This window comes from Procambarus clarkii, chromosome 19, assembly GCF_040958095.1.
Source record: "Procambarus clarkii isolate CNS0578487 chromosome 19, FALCON_Pclarkii_2.0, whole genome shotgun sequence".
Lineage (NCBI taxonomy): Eukaryota > Metazoa > Arthropoda > Malacostraca > Decapoda > Cambaridae > Procambarus > Procambarus clarkii.
Window position 1 is genome coordinate 41,949,118 of NC_091168.1, and position 20,729 is coordinate 41,969,846.

The window sequence follows — 20,729 nt, forward strand, 5'->3', positions numbered from 1 at the left end:
TTTTTATTGATGATATCATCAGGCTCGTATCGTTGGTCTTCTTCTTCCTGGGCTTATTGGCCGGTCCGTTGGTCTAACTACGTGTTGTCATGGTGGTGCTGTCGTTGGAGATAGTGTCTAGAAGGACACAACCTCCTTGCCACTTCATGGACACTACCGCAGGTCCTGCATGGACACTTCACCGCAGGTCCTGCAGCAGATGTAGTAAGGTGGAATAAAGGCAGATGACGATGGATGAGAATGAGAAGGTGTCGGAGCCTGGGTGGCTTGCGATACAGTTGCAGAAGGAGCGGGCGCTGCAGCTGTTGGCAACCAGGGAAGGAAATCTTCAGTTGAGTAGGGGCACTTCCGTGGAGATGTTGATCCAGCCGAGATTTCCTCATCCGATGAATCTGCTGAATCATAGCAGAGGCGATGAATCTTGAATTTACCTGAGGCTGACTAATAATAGTATCTTCGTTGAGGACAGGAAGCTGGCGGCTTGACTGAGGTTGACACCGCAGTCACCCTCTCCTGACAGAACCTTGTCATCGTACTTCCTTTACCAAGATACTAGAACTGTACCGTTCATAATGTAGTGACGAGTTGCGTGTGCCTCACCAACTCCACACTTGCAAGTGACGTCTTCACCAAGCACAGAGCCTCTACACACAACACGTCCTTGCACCTAAGTGGCAAGTAATTACCTTACTAAGGTGGGCTCATGAGCCCATGGTATAGCGAGTTTGCAAAGGAAAAGAGAATATAGCAAAGACCTACCAGAAAAGTGGACCCACACTATCTAGCTTATCTCATCAAACTCTTAATCTTATTATTTTATGTGAATGCAGACCCGATGCTGAGTAGTGTAGTGTTGTTAACTGCCGTTGTGGTGGCATGAGATGTATTATTGTGTCTGGCTCCTTCAGCTCGTGTTGCGCAGGTGTGACATCACACTTCACTAACAGTTTATGGCAAGACACACTTTAGTCTCTTTAAACAATGAGTCTTAATGCTTGTACACTTTTATGTGTAGTTTACACCACCATACAAAGGTCCATGGATATATATATAACGGCAGAAACTCAGTGGGTATAACAGTGGTGTGCCTTTGTTGTGGTGCTAGAGTGTTTACTCTAGCCACAGTCTAGACACTAGTTAAATCAACAACAAGGTGGGTATAAGCACCCAACCTGTTTTAACGATCGCTTTATACAATCGTTAACCAAACCTATCTGGTTAAACAATTATTTAATGATTATTTATATTTATTTTAGAGTATTACCATAATATGCTTACAGCCACTGGATGGCTATAAGATTCACATCCTGGTATGGAACCCACTACAGATGCCTCCCTGGGGTGATGTCTTAAAAATGGTGGTCATTTGCTGACTAGACATTCTCTGTATCCTGGGAGGGTTTGGCTTTGTTCTATAAATAGCTAGACATGAGCCATGTGCGCTCTCATAGACCATGTAACTCAGACATGTCATACTCTGTGATGGAAATTTTCCACACACTTACTCTGTTGCAATTGAGAAGTATACTTGCCCTGAAACACTGGTGAAGTATACTTACCCTGAAGCCCTAGTGAAATGTATTTACACAGAAACACAGGTGAAGTATACTTAATGTGAAATATTAGTGAAGTATACTTACCCTGAAGTACACTTACCCCTTGAAACGATAGTGAAGTATACTTACCCTGAATAGAGTAGAGTAGCACATTTTCCCTTAAGCACTAGTGGAGCATACTTTCCTTTAAGGGATAAAGGAGCATACTTTCCTTTAAGGGATAAAGGAGCATACTTTACCCTAATAAACACTTTAGGTATATGCTATAACTTAATCTCTAGAGAAACATACTTTCCCTTAAGGACTAGTGAAGAATGCTTTCCCTAAGCGCTATCTAGAAAAGTTTCCCTTTAATTTCACACATTGATGCAAGGTCAAGTCTAGACGCTGTACCTGGAAGACACAGTGACGATAACTGACCAAAGAAGTACTTTGTATTTATATTTTAACTTTATATTGTCAGATCCAGTCACTTGCCGAGTTAGTGTGGAAGGAGATGAACAGGTGCTCGGAGAGGCAGCTAATCCACATGACACAGGTGAGTGGGTTATGGACAGTGTTGTAACAGGTGCTCGGCCAGGCTGCAGGTGTCCATGAGTAAGGTGAGTGGGGTTATGGACAGTGTTGTAACAATTGCTCGGCCAGGCTGCAGATGTCTATGACACAGGTGTGGGAATTATGGACAGTGTTGTATCACATCTTCATCAAGTAGGAAGTCACTTGTCCGGAGACGTTTACTGGAACAGTGTAAATGCAACTGACATATTTTTCATTGTTACACATGTGATAGCTGCAGACAAAGAGTCACAATAACGTTGCCGAAGATATGATGACCAAATCACACATCAGAATATGGAGAAACGACGATATTTCGGTCCTTCTAGGACCATTATCAAGTCCTATAAAAGAAGAGATTACATTATGAAAATTGCGCCACCTCAGAGATGGCACGGGTCCCCGCTCATCTTAAATAACAAACAACCTCTACCAACAGTAGAAAATGTTGTTTGTTGTTTTAGATTCAGCTTGTTCCAAAAAGTTCCAAGTTGCATGGGCTATAGTGAGCCTGTAGTGGACTTACCTGGTATAGGAACGGGGCTGCAACTGACGTTGTAGGTGTTTGGAGTGATTTTTATAAAGAAGAGAGTTTTGTTGTTGTTGTTTAGATTTAGTTACTCCAAACAAAATGTCCATGTAGCATGGGCTACAGTGAGCCCGTAATTGAGTTCGTTTATTCGTGATAATTTTGTTACTCTGATAAGTGGGTCAAAGTTTAAAATGGAGGGGGGTTCCTTCTTTTCCCGTTTCTTTTTCGTTTCTGTTTTAGCGCACTGGGTTTAGTCACGTTTTAATAGCATAATCTTCATGGCGGATGTAGATGCACAGTGTTCACTACTGTGTCCCATTCTTCAACTGGTTTTCTAATCATTGTAGTCACTGTGGAATTTGCATCTAATGCAGCTGCTGTCGTTAGATTAATGTGGAGTTTGATGCACACAGCTTCAGTTGCTTCACATTCCAGAAAGTAATTCAATAGTGGCGCCTCTAAATCTCTTCCACAGATATGACACTCATTAACTATTGGGTTTATTATCTACCAGCAGCACTTGTAACCAAGTCTGAGTCGGTGCATGGCTACTGCAAAGTCTGTGGATATCGTTTTGTCAGGCTTGAAAGAGCCTGACAAACAACCCAATGGCTTGTTCATACCAATCGCAGTGGATTTTCCTTCAGCTACTTTGGCTCTGTGGCGACTTTTGACAGATGGGAGTATTTTCTTCTTGATTTGCTCCTTAATCAATGAAAAACTGGCCCATTTCAAGTCCACTTTCTCTAGAATCTTGACCAGATTATCCGTCCATGCACTTGTTCTATATTGAAGGTATCTGTGAAACGATCTGTGTATGCTATCTTTGATTGACATTCTGACGATGGTTCCAACAAGTTTTGCTGTTATGGTGGCTATTCTCTGTTTGATCCTGTTTACTAAGTCTGGTTAGTTGGTTTCCATTCTTAGATTCTCTTGACTGGTCCATAGAGGTGTTCTCAGCGTTGTTCTGAGGGCATAATTTTGTGACACCTCGAGTTTCTCCCCTTGGTTATCATAGAAAGACGTAAAAACAGGGGCAGCGTAGTCAATGAGTGACCTAACTGCTTGAACGTAGTACATTTTGAGTATTGGCACAGTTGCACCATTTCCAAGATATGTCAGGGAGCGCAAAGCTGTGTTTCTGGCTTTGCAACGTTGCTGAAGATATTATATTTCTTGAGTGAATTTCAAATGGCTGTCTATTATGACTCCAAGGTATTGAAAAGAGGTAACCCACTCAATTTCATGTCCTTGTATTGCGAGTCTGATGTCTTGAGTTATTTTAACAGTCATTGCTTTGGTTTTATTACTGTTTATTTTACTGTTTTGCATTCCGCTTCCCCGCTGACGATGTTTAGGCATTTTTGTGCATAATTCCTAGTGCCTTTGACATTGATAATGGCCACAAAGTCGTCTACATAGTTAGGCAGTTTGGCGTTTGGTAACTAGAGCTTCATGATTTGATCCATGAGACAGTTGAAGAGGAAAGGGTCTAGTATTCCTCCCTGCGGAGTCCCATTTTCCAGCCTCTTTGAGGAGGTTGGCTACTACCCGGGATCCAATCCTCTTATCCTTCTTGATCTCCTGACCATGTCACCTCTATTTCCGACTGCCAATGCACCTGCAGTGATGTCTTCTATGGAATTATGATCAGGTGTCCTTTCTGCAATCCTGATATTATTCTGAGAACTGACGTTGTTATTAATTGACCTGTTCATCTGGATGCTATCCCTCATAACATTCTCCATACTCATAGGAACAAGGCTAATGGGACTACTTACATTCATCCATTTATTATGATATAATTTTAATTCAATTAGAATCATTTGTCTAGTAAAGCCATCCTCCGAAGTATACCTTTTGTTACCAGCGAAAGTAACCAGAATATTTATTATAACCCCCTTTGAACTACCCCTTCTTTTTTTTATATTATTACTTTTATAGATTATTTCACAATCGACAAGAAAATGGTCCAGGATGGACCGAAACGTCGTCATCCCTTCCCTTTCTAGTGTGTGGTTTGGTCAACATATTTCAGCCACGTTATTGTGACTCCTCGTCTGCATTATTTCACACTTCTTAAAATCTATATTGTGATTCTCTTTCCCAACTCTAGTTTGCTACAGCACTGTTACCAGCCACGATTCTACATGCTTACTTGTGTTCTTCAAATCTGATCTCACGTTTTCACTCTGTTTCCCCGACATGGACAATCTCTACAAAGTAATATATAAACGCCTCATGGATTTCTATCAACTCCTGCTCTATTGTTAAAAACCCTTTCCATAATTGTGTATGGGGTAACTGAAAAGGATTTTATGTCTTGAATCAATTACGTTATAGGTGAGTTTACTTAAAAGAGGATTATATGGAAGTTTCAAAAATATTTTCTGCTCAGGATTCCAAGGCCGTCTTCCAGTTTTAGTGTAAAGTATGCCTTTAGCTTTACTGTGTGCTATTTCAATGAACCAAGAGCTATAATCTAAACTCCAAAACAAGTCTCATAAAAGTTCGGGTTCTAGATAAGAGGGGCCACAAGTCCTATATGCTCTAAGATAAAGTCCTGTGAGTCGGAGCACGACGGACCGAAACGTCGCAGTTTCTTCATCTTCTGATGTGTGGTTTGTTAATCACATCTGATAGATGGTACATTTTTCCATTGTTACTCATCTGATAGTTGACATGAGTTTAATTGTTACATATCTAATAGTTAATTTATTTTACATTGTTGCATATCTATTAGTTTGCATATTTTCTATCGTTATATATCTAATAGTTCACATATTATCTATTGTTACATATCTAATAGTTCACATATTTTCGATCGTTATATATCTAATAGTTCACATATTATCTATTGTTACACATCTAATAGTTCGCAAATTTTCTGTTGTTACTCATCTAATAGTTCGCATATATTCTGTTGTTACTCGTCTAATTCTCATTTTTACTGGTTCGGTAACAGGGTTGTTGATTTGTTGAACCAATTACCGTGTAACATAATAGAAGTAGGAACCCTTGATTGTTTCAAGCTTAGGTTTGACATATATATGAATAAGTTTGGGTGGATATAAATAGGACCTGCCTCGAATGGCCCAATAGGCCTTCTGGAATTACCTTCATTCTTATGTTCGTATGTTCTTAATATATAGCATATTTTCCATTGTTACACATCTAATACATCGCATATTTTTCATTGCTACACATCTGATAGATCGCATATTTTCCATTGTTGCTCCACCTAATAGATCTCATTTTTTATATTGCTACTCATCTCATAAATCTCATATATTTCATGGCAATACATCAGATAGATGGCATATTTTTCATTTTAACATATCTGACAGATTGCATATTTTCCATTGTTACACATCTAATAGATAAAATATTTTCAATTGTTTCTTATCTGATAGATGTCATGTATTCCATTGATATAAATGTTGCAGTGAGAACACTTGTAACGGCTGTGTGTTGTCAACAGGACGGAGTGGTGAAGGCCTGGCAGCTAACCAAGCCTCGCATCCAAGGTTATGACGTGTTGTTGGTCGACGGAGCCGAAGACGCCAGTGTTGCCATGTTGGACATCCTGCTCAGGCAACACTTTGCCAAGGTCAGCAGAGTCGAGAGCAGCAGGGTAGAGAAGGAAGTGGGTAAAGTAGTAGCGGAGAAAACGGAGAGGGGAGAGAAGAGAGTTGAGAGAGTAAAGAGTGGTAGTGGGCTGTAGAGAGAGGGGGGAAAAGGTGTGTGGCCTGATTGATGAAGATTAAGCCACTCAAGAGGTGGCACGTGCCTGAATAGTCGGCAATGTGTGGCCTGGGGAGAGAGAGCAGTAGAGGGATGACTGACAAAAAAGGGGTGTGGGGCGTGAACGAAGGCACTATATAGAGGGGGGAATAGTTGGAGAACTGCTGAGGAAAAAGAGCTGGAGAGAGGGCAGAGGGCTGGCGAGATGCATCTGGAAGTAAGAGAAAGAAAAGTAAGATGTCGGAGGAAGCTAGTCAGGGAGGAGAAAGGACGTGATGCTGGCTTCCAAGTTTCCTACACATTTCTGCACCCTCTTACGTAATGCTGGGTACTATTACAAGACTGCATTAAATAGGGAAGGGAGCACCCAGACAGGTATCTTCTTCTTATCTTGAGGTAATGTTGAGATGATTTCGGGGATTAGCGTCCCCGCGGCCCGGTCCTTGACCAGGCCTCCTTTTTGTTACACACTCCCAGGAAGCAGCCCGTAGCAGCTGTCTAACTCCCAGGTACCTATTTACTGCTAGGCAAGCTTCTCTGTTGCTTGGAGCGGCCTGATACCCAGAGCCCTGACACTCAGAGCCCTGACACTCAGAGCCCTGACACTCAGAGCCCTGACACTCAGGCACCCCAAATTTATTCCCATAATTATAACAATGTAGAAAGGGAGCTCCCAGATGAGGACCCCTAATAAATAATCTCCGCACATTAACAAATACGAAAAACATGCAACACAAGCTGAGCAGACACCCACACAGGCTGACACTATACTATGTCACGCCGCTCACTGAACAACCGCCCGGAATCATACCAAATTTAGTATCCCCAAAATAGGAACTCAGGACACAATAACCACCTGCTGTCATGTGTTAACGCCCTCAAAGTGAGCAACCGGTCCTCCATTGAAGTTACCTTAGTTTTTCTTTTTGTCAGGTCATCAGGTCGAGGATATCAGGTCATCAGGTCAAGGATCTCTTTCACTACGAGCCCTGACACTCAGAGCCCAGACACTCAGAGTCCTGATACCCAGAGCCCTGACACTCAGAGCCCTGACACTCAATTCCCTGACAAGAACAGGTGTAAAGTTGTCTAGTTTGCAAACAAGTATCGCAATCGCAAAAACGCTATAAAACTATTTCTTTCGCAAACAAACAAACACAGACGACCAAATGATCCTCCATAGATCGTTTACTAGATTGATCTTTCTTGTTATTAGATAAGCTTCCTCTTTGCCGATAGGGTCTTCTTGTAAACCAACAACAGAATCATCTATCAGTTGCTCGTCGAATAGATGTAAACTCCTTAAAGCCCCCATACACGAATCTGCAAGTTTACCTCAACAAAATAATCACTTTCCATGAACCACTATAAAGTAATTAAAATAAACTCTTCCAGCACTCTCCGTCTTCAGCTGTCCCTCACTAGGAAGTGAGGGACAGCTGAAGACCTTCCCTATCCAGGCGAGTCCACACTAGAAATCTTCTCCTGTAGTTGCTCACAATTAGTTGATCACCGACCACTGTTGAGCAAACATGTGTTGCTCTGGCCACTATCATGCTATGTCTTCTTAACTCACTATTATCACTTTATAATCACTACATGCACGACTAATTCATGTATATAAACTCCAAAATAAGATCAAAGGCTCTTACCACAAAATTACTGGAGTGACGTTGCTTGTTTCCCAATGTCAAGATGGCGCCTGTAGTTGACCTCTGTTCGTCGCCCACAAATTCTTCATTCGTCCATCACTGTCGACTTCGCTATTATCAGGCTTGAGTGTCGGGTCATTAAACAGGCACCAACTCGGTTTACCTTTTCAATAGATCCCCTCCAAGAATAAACAGACCTCTTCTTAGGTCTACGACAGTAGACTACCAGGGTACGATCACCCCTTGTCTTCAGACCACCCTTCTGGTCCCACATGTCGAGACAAATGCCACAATTGCCACAAACCACAATCTTCTTGTTTCAGTAGCAGATAACTACAGATTCCTCACCAAAACGCATTAGTCTTCTCTTCCAATATGCGGCGAATTGGGTTCTCTCTCCTTGACCTTTCGCTGGAAAGTGATGTCGACAACCCTTTACACTCGTCCCATCACCAGCGATGACGTCATCCCTGCACACGTTACGTCACCAGCGATGACGTCATCCTTGCACACGTTACGTCACCAGCGATGACGTCAACCTTGCACACGTTACGTCACCAGCGATGACGTCATCCTAGCACACGTTACGTCACCAGCGATGACGTCATCCTTGCACACGTTACGTCACCAGCGATGACGTCATCCTTGCACACGTTACGTCACCAGCAATAACGTCATCCTTGCACACGTTACGTCACCAGCGATGACGTCATCCTTGCACACGTTACGTCACCAGCGATGACGTCATCCTAGCACACGTTACGTCACCAGCGATGACGTCAACCTTGCACACGTTACGTCACCAGCAATAACGTCATCCTTGCACACGTTACGTCACCAGCGATGACGTCATCCTTGCACACGTTACGTCACCAGCGATGACGTCATCCTAGCACACGTTACGTCACCAGCGATGACGTCAACCTTGCACACGTTACGTCACCAGCAATAACGTCATCCTTGCACACGTTACGTCACCAGCGATGACGTCATCCTTGCACACGTTACGTCACCAGCGATGACGTCATCCTAGCACACGTTACGTCACCAGCGATGACGTCATCCTTGCACACGTTACGTCACCAGCAATAACGTCATCCCAACACACGTTACGTCACCAGCGATGACGTCATCCTTGCACACGTTACGTCACCAGCAATAACGTCATCCCAACACACGTTACGTCACCAGCAATAACGTCATCCCAACACACGTTACGTCACCAGCAATAACGTCATCCTTGCACACGTTACGTCACCAGCGATGACGTCATCCTTGCACACCTTACGTCACCAGCAATAACGTCATCCTTGCACACGTTACGTCACCAGCAATAACGTCATCCTTGCACACGTTACGTCACCAGCGATGACGTCATCCTTGCACACGTTACGTCACCAGCGATGACGTCATCCTTGCACACGTTACGTCACCAGCAATAACGTCATCCCAACACACGTTACGCCACCAGCGATGACGTCATCCTTGCACACGTTACGTCACCAGCAATAACGTCATCCCAACACACGTTTCGTCAGCAGCGATGACGTCACTTCTGCACACGACACGACACTAGCGATGACGTCATCCTCTTTTCCCATCTACATACTGTCGACATCTATATTATTTACTTTATTTTAAATTTAAAGTGGACTGTATTTTAATATTTTACCTGCTACCCACCAAACATTTTTGTGTTTTCTAAAGGTGCTAAAAACGTCAGTTCATTGTTTTGGGCGCGTTTTAAATTACGTTAAATATATCCCCCTGCTCCCATTAAATTGCTCAGAATTGCCTTAATGACTCGACAATGTCTCTTCTGTTATATCCAGCAGTAGGTTTTAATCTGCAAACTATACTAAAACATTTATTTGGATCTTCTGTAGGACCGAGTGACGAATAATTCTCACACTGCTGGATGGAGGGTGGTGAGCAGGATAAACATATCAATTGTGACAGTAGCTCTCCACATATGTCAGTTGCTTAATTTAGAAACTGTATTTGTTTACCGATCTCAAACCCATTGTTGATGTGACGACTTATACTGAATTTTGTAAATAGCTCATCAAGATTGTAACTTGCTTAGCTAAATGAATTGTGGGGTTCAGTCCCTGAGCCCATTATGTGCCTCGTAACCCTTTCCACTACCGCCCACAAGATGAGTATGGATGCATAATAAATGAACTAAACTAACTGCTGCAGACCGGAGATCAAAGGCTATATGGGGTTCATAATAGAACCCCCTACCACACACCCACGTACGTGGTGCTGGCTGCCTACTACCATGTATTCACACACCCTCCTTCGTGGGGGCTGGCTGCCCACTACCATGCACTCACACACCCTCCTTCTTGGGGGCTGGCTGCTCACTACCATGCACTCACACACCCTCCTTCGTGGGGGCTGGCTGCTCACTACCATGCACTCACACACCCTCCTTCTTGGGGGCTGGCTGCCCACTACCGTGCACTCACACACCCTCCTTCGTGGGGGCTGGCTGCTCACTACCATGCACTCACACTCCCTCATACGGCTGCCCACTACCATGCACTCACACACACCCATATGTGGTGCTGGCTGCTCACTAACATACACTCACACACCCTCCTTCATGGGGGCTCGCTGTCCCCTACCATGCACTCACACACACTTTTCTTACGTGATGCTGGCTGCCCTCTACCGTACACTTTTCCCCCGTTGCCTTATGTTATGGTGGCTGCCTTCTACCCTACACTCTGTCACCCTTCTCCTATGTGATGCTGGCTGCCATCTACCTTACACTCCGTCACACTTGTCCTACGTGATGCTGAATGCCCACTAATTTTCACTCCGTCACCCTTCCTTTACATGATGCTAGCTGCCACTCTTCCATATACTACGTCATCCTTTCCTTATATGACACTGGCTGTCGTCTTCCCTACACTTCCTCACCCTTCCCTTATGTGATGCTGGCTGCCGTTTACCCTACACTTCCTCACCCTTTCCGTAAGTGGTGCTGGCTGCCGTCTACCCTATATTTCGTCACCTTTCCCTTACGAGGCGCCGGCTGAAATCTCACCTAAAACTTCTGTGCACATGCTGTCATCCCTTGACCGTTGTTATTGAATTGAGGTGTTGCTTATTTTTCAGGTGTTTGTGGGAGACTCTTACCAGCATCTGGGCCCCTCCCGAGGGACAGTCAGCGCCTTCGATAAGGTGACACCCACTCACAAGTTTTACCTCAGCCAGTCCTTCAGGTTCGGCCCCGAGGTGTCGTATGCAGCACAATGTGTTCTGGAGTCCGTCTATGGGGTTTGCAACCGGACTGTTGTCGGATCAAGAATAAAGGACTCATTTGTCCATACTCCAGATCCTCGAGTTTTTGACCCAAACTCAAAACTCAAAAGGGCTTACATAGCAAAGTCAAATTTTGAACTTTATAAAATAGCCACGGAAATATGTGAGGATTGTGAGTATATAGCAGCATCCATGACATTTGCTGGTGGGATGAGTAAGTATGGATATGACGATGTTATGGACATATATAATTTATATCTAATTCAGGAGGGGCTCGCCACGAGAGAAACAGTAAATATTCAGAACCCATTAGTGGCCAAGTTCGAAACAATAGCCAGCCTAACAACCTTCGCTAAATCTGTTGAAGACCAGGATTTGCATTCCAAAATTATGATGTTCCATTACAGTGGGTCTCGGACACCCAATCACGTAACTCTGCTCACTCAGAGGTGCGGCACAGCGGCATCGGAGGCAGACATCACCTTCAGTACAATTGGCATGGCCAAAGGCCTAGAATGGGACTGGGTTATATTGAAAGATGACGCTCCCATCGATACCATCGGGTTATCTCCAAATCGGAGGCTGCGGAGGCTGCTTTATGTGTCATTGACGCGAGCTAAGAAGTTCTTGACCATCAACAGTGACGTTCTCTATGCCATCCTTCTCGCCCGGGACCAGCTGCAAGTGTTAGTAGCGAGGGAGAGTGTTGGGAAGAATGTTAAGTGTCTGCACTGCCACGCCCCCATCATCGGCTCACCCTTCCCGCTACTAATTAAGGTACCCTCGCATTTATTTTTTATATTTACTTCCTTTATAATTTTGGCTCAGAAGTAATATTTAGGCGTTTTGTGTAATATATTACTGCTGGCTTTCAAAATAGTGATGGTATATGACTAGGTATATCAAGTGTACAGAGGAAAGTTGTCACATATATATGTGAACATACGTAATTTTGTATGTAATTTTCAGGTACTGCCATACTCCATACCTAGTTATGGTGACCGGTTTCGTGAAGGGTATTTATGCCCCAGGTGTACGATACGGGGAGATTCCAGAGTCCTTGTGTGAGTAACCGTTGTTAGTTGTGTCGTGAGTTATTAATGGTTAATTTTGCTGTTAATGATCCATTCTCTTGTTAGTGGTTTATTATGCTGCTATGTTCATGTAGTAGTTGGCTGTTCATTTATTACATTACACAGCCAGATACTGGACCTACATTACCACTGTTCACTTAGCATGATGCACAGTGTTCACCTAGCCATGATGCAAAGTGTTCACCTAGACATGATGTTCAGTGTTCACCTATCTATGATGCACATTCTTCACTTACCTATGATGCACAATGTTCACATATTTATGATACATAATGTTCACCTTGCCTTGATGTAGTGTTTACATATCTATGCTGTTCAGTGTTAACCTCTCTATGATGTACAGAGTTCACCTATCCATGATTTTCAGTGTTCACCTCTCTATGATGTACAGTGTTCAGCTATCCTTGATGTTCATTGTTCACGTATCTTATGTACAATGATCACCTAGCTATGATATACATAGTTCATTTTGTAACACTGTACTGTTACCCCAGTGTAAAATGCTAGCACTGATATATATCCATCACTTGCTCTTCCATTTCATTATCAGTCTCCTCTCTCTCGTCATCAGTCTCCCCTATCTCCTCCACTTCGCAATCAGTCTCCTTTCTATCCCCTACACCTCGTCATTCGTCACCTCCTCTCCCTCTCTCTCAACTCTCTCTCCTCTCTCTCTCCTGTCTCTCCACTTCGTCATTAGTCTCCCCTCTCCCCCCATTCTTTCTCATTTACCACTAAAAACGTAGCAGCTGTTTTAGTATTTAAGTTATATTGTTCTTAACTCTAGTAATTCATATATTTTCCTTTAATAATAGTATGTTGTTTCAGCTTCATGCCAGATGTGTGGGCAAAGATTGAGTACAAGATTACTCCCCGCTTGATGTTGATCACTGGGAAGCTGCACTTGCCGGGTTCCACCTTATATCACCAGTCAAAAATGGTTCAGGTAATTAATTAGAGTTACAAAGAATAGTAAACTAGTATCTGACCTTCAGAGCTTATTAGACCAATACTTGACATTCAAAGCTTGTACACTAATACCTAACATTTCAAAACTTAGTAGACCAATACCTGACTTTCAAAGCAAGTAGGTCAGGTACTGAAAGGTTACATCTCAAGGTCACAGGGGACCAGGTACTGAATGGTCACATCTCAAGGTCATAGGGGACAGCAACTGAAAGGTCACGTTTGTATACAAATACGAAGATTAACAGGGGCAATAGTGTCGAGTTAAGAATTATGCCAGAGAGTATAAATGTTAAACAAGTGCTTAAGTTACTAATACTGTTCATATATAATTTTCACGCCAGATACAACCTTAAGGAGTTAACATTCACCAACAAAATAGTATATGGGCTAGTTTATTTAGAGATGAGAACCATGAGGGAATGCCACTTTGTGGTCGCCCCAGATCCACCTTTCTGCCTAGAGGGACTCTGCTCGACCTGATAGTCTTGAGATTGATTGATTGTTGCCACCGGAGGCGGCTAGTTTATTGTGCACACAAACCTGTGGCCTTCACGATCTCTGCTCGACTCTCCGGACTTTAGGGACCTCGTTCAAACCGCTGTGCTCGAGGGTTTCTGCTCGACCCAATGGGTTCGAACCACATCGCAGTGGATCTTCCTTCAGCTACTATGGCTCTGTGGCGACCTTTGACAGATGGGAGTATTTTCTTCTTGATTTGCTCCTTAATCTGTGAAAAACTGGTCCATTTCAAGTTCACTTAACCTGGTTACCTGGTTGATGGGGTTCTGGGAGTTCTTCTACTCCCCAAGCCCGGCCTGAGGCCAGACTTGGCTTGTGAGAGTTTGGTCCACCAGGCTGTTGCTTGGAGCGGCCCGCAGGCCCACATACCCACCACAGCCCGGTTGGTCCGGCACTCCTTGAAGGAAACAATCTAGTTTCCTCTTGAAGATGTCCACGGTTATTCCTGTAATATTTCTGATGCTCACTGGTAGGACGTTGAACAACCGTGGACCTCTGATGTTTATACAGTGCTCTCTGATTGTGCGCATGGCACCTCTGCTCTTCACTGGTTCTATTCTGCATTTTCTTCCATGTCGTTCACTCCAGTACGTTGTTATTCTACTGTGCAGATTTGGGACCTGTCCCTCCAGTATTTTCCATGTGTATATTATTTGGTATCTCTCTCGTCTCCTTTCTAGTGAGAACATTTGGAGAGCTTTGAGACGATCCCAATAATTTAGGTGCTTTATCTCGTCTATGCGTGCCGTATATGTTCTCTGTATTCCCTCAATTTCAGCAATTTCTCCTGCTCTGAAGGGGGAAGTGAGTACTGAGCAGTACTTAAGACGAGACAACACAAGTGATTTGAAGAATACAACCATTGTGATGGGATCACTGGACTTGAAGGTTCTCGTAATCCATCCTATCATTTTTCTGGCTGACGCAATACTTGCTTGATCATGATTCTAGAGAAAGTGCCAGTAGCACTTTCTCTAGAATCTTGACCAGATTATCCGTCCATGCACTTGTTCCATATTAAAGGTTTCTGTGAAACGATCTGTGTATGCTATCATTGATTGACAGTCTGGCGATGGTTCCAACAAGTTTTGCTGTTATGGTGGCTATTCTTTGTTTGATCCTGTTTCCTAAGTCTGGTTAGTTGGTTTCTATTCTTAGATTCTCTCGACCTGTCCATAGAGGTGTTCTCAGCACTGTTCTGAGGGCATAATTTTGTGACGCCTCGAGTTTCTCCCCTTGGTTATCATAGAAGGATGTAAAAACAGGAGCAGCGTAGTCAATGAGTGACCTAACTGTTTGAACGTAGTACATTTTGAGTACTGGTATAGTTGCACCATTTCCAAGACTTGTCAGGGAGCGCAAAGCTGTGTTTCTGGCTTTGCAACGTTGCTGAAGATATTAAATTTCTTGCGTGAATTTAAAATGGCTGTCTATTTTGACTCCAAGGTATTGAAAAGAGGTAACCCACTCAATTTCATGTCCTTGTATTGTGAGTCTTGAGTTATTTTAACGGCCATTGCTTCGGTTTTATTCCTGTTTATTTTTACTGCTTTGCATTCCGCTTCCCCGCTGACGATGTCTAGGCATTTTTGTGCATAATTCCTGGTGCCTTTTACATTGATAATGGCCACAAAGTCGTCTGCATAGTTAGGCAGTTTGGCGTTTGGTAACTTGAGCTTCATGAATTGATCCATGAGACAGTTGAAGAGGAAAAGGTCTAGTATTCCTCCCTGCGGAGTCCCATTTACCAGCCTCTTTGAGGAGCTTGGCTACTACCCGGGACCCAATCCTCTTATCCTTCTTAGTCTCCTGACCATGTCACCTCTATTTCTGACTGCCAATGCACCTGCAATGATGTCTTCTATGGAATTATGATCAGGTGTCTTTTCTGTAATCCTGATATTATTCTGAGAACTGACGTTGTTATTAATAGACCTTTTCATCTGGATGCTATCCCTCATAACCCTCTCCATGCCCATAGGAACAAGGCTAATGGGACTACTTTCATTCATCAATTTATTAAGATATAATTTTAATTATCTCTCCCTAAACTCTCTTTCTCTGTCTCTCTGTCTCTCTCTCTCCACTTCGTCATTAGTCTCCCCTCTCGCCCCATTCCTTCCCATTTACCACCAAAAACGTAGCAGCTGTTTTAGTATTTAAGTTATATTGTTTTTAACTCTAGTAATTCATATATTTGCTTCAATAATAGTGTTTTTTTTTCAGTTTCATGGGCTATAGGTTGTGGATAAAGATTGAGAACAAGATTGCTCCCCGCTTGATGTTGATTACTGGGAAGCTGCACTTGCCGGGTTCCACCTTATATCACCAGTTAAAAATGGTTCAGGTAATTAATTAGAGTTACAAAGACTAGTAAACTAGTATCTGACCTTCAGAGGTTATTAGACCAATACTTGACATTCAAGGCTTTGTACACTAATACCTAACATTTCAAAACTTAGTAGACCAATACCTGACTTTCAAAGCAAGTAGGTCAGGTACTGAAAGATTACATCTCAAGGTCACAGGGGACCAGGTACTGAATGGTCACATATCACACCCCATTCTCGCAAATTCGTAAAGTCAATATTGACTTATTTAATAAGTGCATAGGTGACATACTAAACATAATAGATACCCTTAAAAAGCTTCATAGAAAACACCGACCTTACCTAACCTTGTTAGTATCTTAAGATAAGCATCTTATAGCTTCGTAATTACAATTGTTACTTAACCTATTATAGGTATAGGTTAAGTAATAATTGTAATTACGAAGCAATAAGATGCTTATCTTAAGATACTAACAAGGTTAGGTAAGGTCGGTGTTTTCTATGAAGCTTTTTAAGGGTATCTATTATGTTTAGTATGTCACCTATGCACGTAGTTAATAAGTCAATATTGACTATGCGAATTTGCGAGAACGGGTTGCATCTCAAGGTCATAGGGGACAGCAACTGAAAGGTCACGTTTGTATACAAATACGAAGATTAACAAGAGGCAATTGTGTCGAGTTAAGATCTATGCCAGAGAGTATGAATGTTAAACAAGTGTTTAAATTACTACTACTATTCCATATATAATTTTCATGCCAGATACAACCTTAAGGAGTTAACATTCACCAACAAAATAATATATGGGCTAGTTTATTTAGACATGAGAACCATGAGGAAATGCCACTTTGTGGTCGCCCCAGATCCACCTTTCTGCCTAGAGGGACTCTGCTCGACCCGATGGTCTTGAGAGACTACACACAACTGTGGGAACCGACCTGTGAGATTTATTTTATTTAATTTATATGAATTTATATAGAATTTATATTTACGTTAATTTGTATACTTCGATAGCAATTTGTATGATGTTAAGTGGACTGTATTTCTGCAATAATCTCACAAATCGATCCTCTACACATTAGGAGGGGTTTATATTAAATTTATATATATGCAGCCAATCAAACTACAGTATTAACTACACATTAGTGTACACTGAAGAGGTTCCTTATCTTATTGTACAGCAGGCCATAGTCCACCAGGTATATCCAGGATGTAGACACCAAATTATCCTCTTTGAGGTAGCTTCCATCACCCAGTAACTGGTACACAAAGCATGCTTCCTCGTCTTGACCTGTCAAAAAGGCGCTAGCTAAGAAGCCAGAATCCTAATATATGACAGCTATATCAGAGAAAACAATGTACCTGGAACCATAAAGACCTAGGCTTAATTACCTTGTTTGAGTCGATCATTCGTGTTCTAACCGGTCCGCCCTATCTACTGACATTAATGGCCAAAAATGATTAGATAAACGGGTTTCGGAAAGACATTTCCCTTGAGATTGATGACAGCGTGTTGATGATGGCAGATCACTACTCTGATCTTCCATAACACTTCGTCCAAGAGAATTTATAGGAGCCGAATTTGCTCCACGACTCTGTGGTCTTAACAACAATAACAATGGCTGACCACTCCCCCCTCACTGACGCTACTGGCCTACATTGTCCAGATGTCAGTAAGTGATAGAAGGGTCACATTTACTCTATTTTAATTCTGATAATTAAGTTAATTTATATGAGATGTTTTTATGATGGTAAAGTCCAAAGACTAATGTATTTAAGAATAATTCCCACCATAATAGGTGGTGAAATTATAATAGTATGTGGTAATGATATCCCGTTTTCTATAGACAGAAATTCCACTACAAGTTACATTTACTATGGGTTAACTTGTTTATACAACACAGCAATATTATCTGCCCATATGATATTATTAAATGGTGTCGGATTTTCCGACATAATTCCCCGGGGGCTGCTCACGGGTCGAAGTCCTATTTAGAACAGACGATACTCCTCCTTCGAATTATTAGACTAATTTGATGTTAGTAGTTAGTAATCACACATTTGTGCGTCTGTTCGTACAGGACGGATGTCCCGTACTAGAGTTGCAGGGGTTAGAAGTCTAATGCGATTTCATTTCCCTGTTAACTCTTGAAAGGCTAAAATTCAAGCCTAATTACATATTATTTAACCCAGAAGACTGAATGTGATCAAGTACTACAGTCAAGTATGATTCAGGGACTGCAGTGAGCTCAGTGACATTAGATATAACTTGAAGTTTGTTCAGGTAACTGGTCACTGATATATAAACACTGAGGCCCATGGAATGCATCTTGATTAAATAATAAATGTATCAAATCAGTCATCAGATTTATTGGGGTTTAATTTAGTTAATTGATTCAGAAGATTGAATAGCTCATCATTAAAGTAAAGTATGGTTCTGAGACTGCAGTGGGTTTATTGACATTGATCGCAGTGACTTGTAGCTGTTTAGGCTACTGTTCACTGATTTGCCACTGAGGCCTCATGAACTCATCTTCAGCTTTAAATGATGATACTAACATCAACCTCTGTTGGTATAGTCAGCTGTAATCTCCTTAGTATTATGCTACTGGAGAAATATAATCAGCTGACAAATTTAGATTTCTATTGGTATTGTTTATCTGCAGTCATAGGTCTCCTCAGGCTTGATACTGGGCCTGAGAGTAATTTACCTCCTGCAGAATTTAACATGGTTATGCCCTGATATTTAGTAGGGCTACCAATGAATCGATGGCAATAGTCTGTCCCTACAAGGAGACCGAAGTCGGTGAGGTGATCAGACTTAATATTATCTGCCAATTTTATTCCTCTATATCTCAGGAATTTGGCTGTTGCTCTCAGACCTTGAACTTGTAGGTCTACTGGTATTTTGTCCACCACAATGGCTTGTACTCTACAGACGTACCTGCCTAAACGTACTGATGGTTGTACCACCTGGTAGACTTGAGGTCCTGCATCTGTTACAAACCCTGAGATATTGAATGACATCTGGGCTACAGGCCTTAATTGTAGTTCATCTGCCAACTTTTTAGTGACATGTTCTCTGGGACCCTTGGTTAAACAACCCACGGGTATGGACCTTGGCCCTCTTATTCAGGATGGTAATTTGGGCAGTAGGCAAAGTCGTATTACCTTTAGACTTTGCCGATTGGACACTCTTTGTTTGTTGCACCTTGCAGTACTGTACTGTGGTGGGAATGTTATCTTCCACCTTGGGGTTTGGAGACGTTGTTTTGGTGTCTCTGCACAATGCTGCATGTTGCTGACCTTTGATACACCTATTACAAGTGTGTAATTGGGTATCACAGTCGTTGATGTTATGTTTCCTGAGGCACCTCGTGCAATGTTGCAAATCTTTGAGTCGCTCAACACGGGCGTCACTATCAGGAAAGTTAGGGCAGTGGTACATTGAATGTTTCTCATTGCAGAACAAACATGTTCCATAGCTTCCAGTACCCTTTGGTGTCACGTTCTTGGGTGACACAGTAACTATAGGCTTGGAGGGTCCCACTGCATATACGCCCACACTGCTACTGTTCCACTTTGGTGTTGAATTATATTGTCTAGATTGATTTGGAGTACCTTTGGTACTCTGTGGTTTACTATTATTGGTTTCTGAGGGTTTACTTGGTGGTTTTAATTTGTCATGTGTTCGTAATTGATGAACTACTGACTTTAAACCCTCAGATATTTCATTTATGGATAAGATGCTTTTATTGTAATGAGCACTCATTTGTCTCAATATGTCCCTAGGTATTTTCTCCTGGACAATTATTTTCAAGACCCACTCAGCCCCGTTTGTATCTGCTGTCAGGCTGAGGGCATTGATCAATGATTCTACCTCCAGCTTGAAGACTTGGAGTGAATCAGCTGAAGCCTCCGGTGGGGGTAAATGCAACAGCTCATGAACTAAATGTGATGTTCTTACTTCTGGATCAGCATAATTATCCTTGAGGAGTTTTACTGCCAGATCATAGCCGTCATTAGTTAATCTCAGATGGGATACTACTGTTTTAGCCTCACCTGATAATTGGCCTTGCAAATAAGAGAATTTACTACTCTTTGGTAAAGATTGTTTTGAGTCCACAAGGTCAACGAATTTGTTCCAAAATTCATCCCAATCTTCCTCATCTTTTCCTGAGAAAGTGGGTAAATTAATTGGAGGGAGTCGAGCTTCTGCTTGACTCGTATTAGATGCAACTGTTGTTGTTGTTGCCTTGTTCTGGGCAATTAATTTGACGTAAGGCTGTAATGTGGCCTGAGTGTGATCTTCATAATTCGCTAGATCAACCATAATGTCGTCTATTTCTGTTTCTGATAAATTGGTGTTGGCAAGTTCAGCCACATATGTTGCTATTTGGCATTTGATTTGCTCAAATTTACCTGCAGCTGCTTGATAATAGCTTTCCAGGTCAGCATAATCAACTGGTGATTGTTGTGACAAATCTTCACATTTCTTG

At 42.3% G+C, this 20,729-nt stretch overlaps 1 protein-coding gene across 1 annotated transcript; it reads left to right on the forward strand.

The window, feature by feature from the left end:
- Positions 1-230: 230 nt before the first annotated feature.
- Positions 231-16,259, forward strand: LOC138366457 (F-box DNA helicase 1-like). Its single transcript, XM_069327506.1, has 5 exons — positions 231-336; positions 2,020-2,094; positions 6,060-6,256; positions 11,172-12,004; positions 16,127-16,259. Exons 1-5 carry the CDS (start codon positions 231-233, stop codon positions 16,257-16,259), a joined length of 1,344 nt encoding a protein of 447 aa, XP_069183607.1.
- Positions 16,260-20,729: the final 4,470 nt, after the last annotated feature.

Excerpts from the sequence above, each read along its gene's own strand:
- LOC138366457 (XM_069327506.1), top strand. The coding sequence starts at position 231 with ATGGATGAGAATGAGAAGGTGTCGGAGCCTGGGTGGCTTGCGATACAG. Across the intron at positions 337-2,019 it reads GGAAGGAAATCTTCAGTTGA|ATCCAGTCACTTGCCGAGTT; the intron begins GTAGGGGCACTT and ends TTATATTGTCAG. Across the intron at positions 12,005-16,126 it reads GCCCGGGACCAGCTGCAAGT|TTTCATGGGCTATAGGTTGT; the intron begins GTTAGTAGCGAG and ends TTTTTTTTTCAG.